Raw genomic sequence first — 6,446 nt, forward strand, 5'->3', positions numbered from 1 at the left:
GTACTTGATTCCTACCTCTCCCCGGCGTTTCACAATTCAGACGCGTCGATTAGGGCGGACATCTTTTCAACGTCGATGTTCACCATGCCAGAGCTCGCGCTGCTGCCAATGTGACCCTGGACCTTTGACCCTACGCCGGGTCTCTCGTGTTTCCTGTCATGAGCCGCGCGTCCGGCGCACGGTGACGCTACTTGACAGATTCCGTTCTCCGTTCCGTCTCCGTTCCGCAGCAAGGCGTAAACGTTTAGCTTGGGATGTCAGGCGTCGGCCGGCGCGCTCGTGTCGCGTTGCGTGCGAGCGCGGGCGCCTGAGAGGTGAAGTGGCAGCGTGGCAGCTGTCCTGTGGTGACGTCATTCATTGTGCCGTTCTCAATCGACGCTCGCCAGGCGAGTGTCATTACCGCGGCCGTCGATGTCGTGGTAAGCCCGTTGAGAACCGGGACGATACGGTTGATGGTTCTCATTTTACTCTCTTCGACTGATATCCCAATGGAATTCTCCCATGCAGTGCCTGTCTTCCAGCCGATGTCCCATGAAAACATTAGCTTCGCGCCATGCCAATCATGCCAAACGTGGCACCTAAAAGTGTTTCCTGATTTAGGCAGTGAAATATTTAGCCAGCACACGGTTCGGGTGATTTCATTTCACCTGCTTGAGTCTCATTCTCTATGTTGCAGATTCGGCAGAAAGAAGCCCATCTTCTACTTTCTGATTGGAGCTGGGATATTCATCATTCTCTCCGTCACCTGTCCGTATAAGACCCGTAAGTACTGCCTCCTGTTCCATCGCGGTCCATATATGACCCGTAAGTACTGCCTCCCGTCCCACCACGGTCCTGTCTTGTTCCAAACCGGACGGGGCATACCAGTAACCCTCGGATTCACGTCCCCTGTGAAGATATGCATCTTGAAGGCTTGAAATCCTCGATGCAGGTTTGCGCGGCAGGGGACAGCACGCCCAAGGCTTTAAAAAGGCTATCGCAGGAAGAGAGGAGATAAGTTGGACGTTTAAACCCGTACAGGCCGTCCGCCAAGCTGGGCGCGCGAAATACACGGGACGGGCTTCCGGCAGAGCGGGGTCTTGTGCCTCTCCGTGCCATGCACGACTCCCGGGGAGCAGGTGTGCAAGCGCCAAGACGCTTCGTCGGCTCCGAGTCACCTACATCTCGAGCCGCCGCTAATGCGGCGTGACGTGACGTGACGCGGTGTAACGTGAAGAGGCGTGACGCGACGTGACGTGACGTATTATGACGTGACGTAACCCGGCGTGACCCAGCGTGACGTGACGTGACGTGGCGTGACCAGGCGTGTCGTGACGCGACTTGGCGTGACGTGACGTAACGTGGTGTGGCATGACCAGGCGTGACGTGACGTGACCAGGCGTGACGTGGCGTGACGTGACGTGACGTGGCCAGGCGTGACGTGACGTGACTCGGCGTGACGTGACGTGACGTGGTGTGGCATGACCAGGCGTGACGTGACGTGACCAGGCGTGACGTGGCGTGACGTGACGTGACGTGGCCAGGCGTTGACGTGACGTGACTCGGCGTGACGTGACGTAACGTGGTTGTGGCATGACCAGGCGTGACGTGACGTGACCAGGCGTGACGTGGCGTGACGTGACGTGACGTGGCCAGGCGTGACGTGACGTGACTCGGCGTGACGTGACGTAACGTGGTGTGGCATGACCAGGCGTGACGTGACGTGACCAGGCGTGACGTGACGTGTCGTGGCCAGGCGTGACGTGACAGGACTCGGCGTGTCGTGACGTGACGTGACCCGGCGTGACCCAGCGTGACGTAACGTGACGTGGCCCTTGAAGCGTGGCTGATGGGCGCCGGTCTGGTCCGGGGCTGCCCTCCACAGAGAGGCACACTGGGGCGCGCGGTCACACGTGGCGTTGGCGGCTGCCGTTCGGGAGAGCGAGGCGCCCCGCGCGAGGTCACCAGCCGTCAGTGCCAAGTCCCCCACCGTCAGACGCACAGCTCGCGTGTCCATTTTTGCTTTGCTTCGTGCAACGTACGCGTTGGTACTGCGGTGGTTATATTGGCTGCTTTGAAATGATTTCCGTCAATGTACGCCACCGTCTCCGTGACTTGCGTCGCTGTGAGACTGTCACTTTGCAAAGATTGCAGCACTGCTGTTGCACAAGAAATGCCCACTACCGTGGGATTCGTGCTATCATGTGAACATATGCGTTACTGTGAGATTCCTTGACTGAGTGTTCTCTGCTGTGACTTATAGTGCGATGTAGCCGCTTTTGCAACATACGCACCATGCAATCCATCAGCGTGACAGTGCGTGACGCTGAACCCCACCACCGTACCCCTCCCCCCCTCCCCCTCCCCCCCCCCCCCCCCCCCCCCACCTTCTGACCCAACTGCTGGCTCTCACTGAGATGGAACCACCGGCTCTGGCTATGGTAATCGATAGTTGACCTTGGAGGGCCGGTGGCCTGCCGCCGGTCGCTGGGTGCCTCACCCGCGGCGGGTCGTGGCGCGGCTCGTGTGGCCCATGCCTCCGCCTGACTCCTGTGACGGCTGGTTGTGACGGACAGCACATTGTTTGAAGATGCTGCGGTGGCTCTCCGTCTGGACGATTTATGTGGCACTTGCGGCCGCTGGCGGTGACCGGAGCTGGCTTACGCTGTCAGGAGGCCGGTTCGCGGCATTTGATGACATGACGGCGCCGTGCGCACCGGCCGCCGAAGTGTGCCACCAACCGGTAACCGGTAACCGGTAACCGGTCGCGGCGGGCTGATGCCCGTGGTCACGTGATGCCCCCCCCCCCCCTCCACGCCGGTGACTGCTGTCGGCGGGCCTTTGCACTGGTCGGTCGCCAGGTGGCTGTCTGTTTTAGAAGTTGATGATCGAGACTGGGCTCTTAGAAACCCTGTATATGGTTTGATTTGCTAGCGCTTAGCAGAACATCGTCGTGGTTGGCTGGAAGCGGGCGGAGAGTAGACCGCTACAATGGCTCACGGCATCGTTTCAGCTACGCTGAATACTGGAATTTTCGCGATGAAACGTCGTGATCGGTGGCACGTAAGCATGTAAGCGTTGGAATGTGATATCGGACAGATATTTCATCAGTAGAAAAGTGCTTGAGCTTGTAGCTCGTTAGGTCCTTGCATAATACCGAGATCTGATAGCGTTTCTTCGGGGTAAATTATGTAAATGGTAAAACCACTTTTTTCTTACACGCCAGGTAAGGATCTCAACCTCTGCGCGATACTTGGACACAGGCGTTATCTTCAAAAGCGATCCTGACCGCTTCTCTTGAATACCGCTTCTTACATCCAGTCAGCAGGATTCCAGCCACTTCTTCGGCTTAGCAGAAGAGATGCATTAGTCAGTCAGCCAGATGGTCAGTCGATGAATTTGTAGAATGGCCAAGCAGTCGACGGCTCCCTAGACACTAGTCGCGACTTGGCTATTACCAGAAATCTGGTATCCCAGCTCCAAATCAGTCACGCTTTTTCTCACTATTTTGTCACGCTGCTGTCGTGTCCTTTAATATTCTACGTATGTGCCTATTGATCTGAATGACCATCTGCTGCGCCTAGCGAGATTTTGACCAAATTTGCATCAGTTGGTGACCATCGATACATCCCCATACATCACACAGCTCACAACTCACCGTCTAGAACGCGTGCTATTTGCACGAGTCGCGCGCTTCCCCAGGCTTTGGATTCACGTTGTATAACCGAAGCTACCAAGTTACGTGTATGCAAGGACCGATGTCATACAGGATTCACATACCTTGCATGCTAATGAGGTCGCTGCCTGGTCGCATCAGCTGATTGGGATTTGGCCTTGGACTGTCCCAAGTCGTATCCGCACATCTACTGACACTCGACGCCTTCGTTCTTTGTTGGCGCAGGAAGCACGTGCCTTGTGACCGCTTCTTGAGTCATCTTGCAAGCGATTCAAGGCGCTGGTCGGGGGCGTCGTTACGTCATAGCCCAGTGGGGGGTGGGGGGGGGGTGGGGGGGGGGCGGAGCGCGTATCCCATAATCTCGAGGTTTGATGTGGCGATATATAGCCTATGGCGTCACACGAAAAAAAAATCGACTTTTGATCTCCCAGACACCCTCCGTGATCCCCCCCAACTCCCATCCCACCCAACCTCCACCCAAGCAAAAAATTCTCGCACTGTCCCTGGTGACGTGTTCATTCCATCTCTGTCCCGTTAATCGCCTGGGAATGTGATCCATAGCATTGGGATTGCGAAGAATCCGATATCAGCTAAATGCGCCTAACAGCACCGCACGACAGCTTACCTTCTTTGACGGCCTGGACGTCTTATCCCAAGACACGTACTCAACCGGTACTCAACCCCGGCCTTCGCTCTCAAGTCCGCCGGTTTTGTTTGACTAGTTGCAACGACCTGTTCAACGAGAGCCCACCGACAATATGACATGGTAGCAGGACGGTGTTATACCCCGAGTGCATCTTTTGCACCCCAGGACATGTGAGGTGGATGCACGAATCCGCATGAGCGGCACCGTCTGCAGATATTTGGGGAAAACTGGCGGATTTGCAATGCATCGCCATGCCAACTATCACGATCATGCTCTTTCACACCTATTCTTTGGACTCTGCATCCACCACTGACAGGCAGTGCTCTGCCGAATGCGAATGCGACTTACATTATGCTGGTTGGATATGTAAAGCCGAATAATGGGACGCCCTCGTCATTATGATAATGGGACGTCCTCGTCATTATGATAGTGGGACGTCCTCGTCATTATGATAGAGGGACGTCCTCGCCATTATGATAGTGGGATGTCCTCCTCATTATGACAATGGGACGTCCTCGTCATTATGATAGTGGGACGTCCTCGCCATTATGCAATGCACCGATCTTTTAATCTCAGCTGTCAAGGTCGTCCGCTCGCTAGTTATTGATTCTAAGCTAATTTGCTGGCGTGTCTCCAGGCCCACCGCAGCCTCGCAAACGAAATGAAAACCTATGCATGAAATCTTAGTGTTGCATCAGGATAAAAGCGGCTTGTATTCCAACGGTGTTTATATCTCCTGAGATATGACACACGTAAGGCATAAAAGCATAATATCCACATTCGACATTTACACCATTCTCATCCAGCTAAAAACCAGGCCAGCACATACGTAACAGCCTGATGCCGTACTAGTCAAAGCCCCTTCAATCGCTCCCATGGCGGTCGGCTGAAGGCAATGGTCAGCCAGTTTCCGCATGCATGGAAATTGCGCGTTCGCCGCATGAGCCAAGGGTTAAATGCTCAGCTGGTTGCGCATACCAGCTATTCATGGCCGTTGGATATCCCGACGCATGGCTGTGTTGCATGTCATGGGAGTTGTTTCCTTTCATAACCATTAGGAATCCTCCACGTGGACATAGTCCTTGCCAGTATGGAAGGCAGTGGCGCGTGCAAGAGAACAGAAGGGTAACATGAGTGTTTCAGTTTTGGTATAACCTAGTTGGACGGGCTTGTTTCGTAGATTGGGCTTGCCTTAGTGTACACCAAGGTACTGCTGAGACAATCACGACAACAAACCGTACAGGAGCTGAACAGGTCAGGAGTGTTGTCCGACCACAAGCTTAGACTGTCTTCGTCTTTGAAGCATGAACACACCATGCAGCACATTTTACAGCTTTGGTTAACAAGCACGCAATTATTTAGATTCTAGTTCCCAGACACCCGAACAGCATGCATATCACCAAGAACAAGCATGCGTTTTAAAAAGACGGCTTCATCACAAGCCGCTATCAAGCCTGCCGACCTCAGCCCTCGGCAGCGGCTGATGAACTGGTCATCAGGGGAGCAGCTCAGGTCATGACCCCGCTGGGAAGTACCTGGATCGATACCGGCCGCCTCCCGTCCGTCTCGCTCCTCTGACCCTGACACCCCCGCCCTCCGCCTCATGGTTTCATCAGCCGATGCTGAGAGAAGGACAGAGGCGTATCTTCGGCTTAATTTTACGGGTTATTTTACTGATAATTTTGCACCTTCAGAGATCTGTGGAAGCATGAAGTTACACTTACCTCCAACGTTCCAAAAGTATCAGGCTCGTCTTGAGACCACGAGCAGGGCCTCGTACAGTAGGACATAAAGACGGGCTGCGACGCCAAGTTTGCGCGACAGTAGCTGGAAATCAGACCAAGTTTCATCCGAAGCATATTTGCTGCTTATGAAAAATGTCTGAGAACTTGCAGTGACGTCTGAGATGGAGGGGGGGGGGGGGGACGGGGAGGGCGCAGCGAAACAATAGCGTTATCTGTGATATATTTCCAGAATCATCCTTCTTCATCTTATTGATCTGGCTACGGGCCTTGTTGAAAGACGCGTGACGCAGTGGTTGGTGGCAGCATATTGTGCTAGAACACCGCCCGACGGTCTTGCTGGAGGTGTGTCTTCGGCACATTTGTAGCCGATAGAGGCAAAAGCAGCTGGTGAGCACTGACC

At 54.6% G+C, this 6,446-nt stretch overlaps 1 protein-coding gene across 1 annotated transcript in view; it reads left to right on the forward strand.

Annotated features, from left to right (window-relative positions):
- Positions 1-762, forward strand: part of LOC119095931 (solute carrier family 22 member 4) — a gene marked incomplete at its 3' end in the record, with an annotated part of 48,636 nt that extends 47,874 nt beyond the window's left edge. The window contains 1 exon segment of the mRNA XM_037218784.1: positions 677-762. Coding sequence (XP_037074679.1) covers positions 677-762 — 86 coding nt within the window.
- Positions 763-6,446: the final 5,684 nt, after the last annotated feature.

Source organism: Pollicipes pollicipes, unplaced genomic scaffold (genome assembly GCF_011947565.3).
Source record: "Pollicipes pollicipes isolate AB1234 unplaced genomic scaffold, Ppol_2.1 Scaffold_4219;HRSCAF=4965_pilon_pilon_pilon, whole genome shotgun sequence".
Lineage (NCBI taxonomy): Eukaryota > Metazoa > Arthropoda > Thecostraca > Pollicipedomorpha > Pollicipedidae > Pollicipes > Pollicipes pollicipes.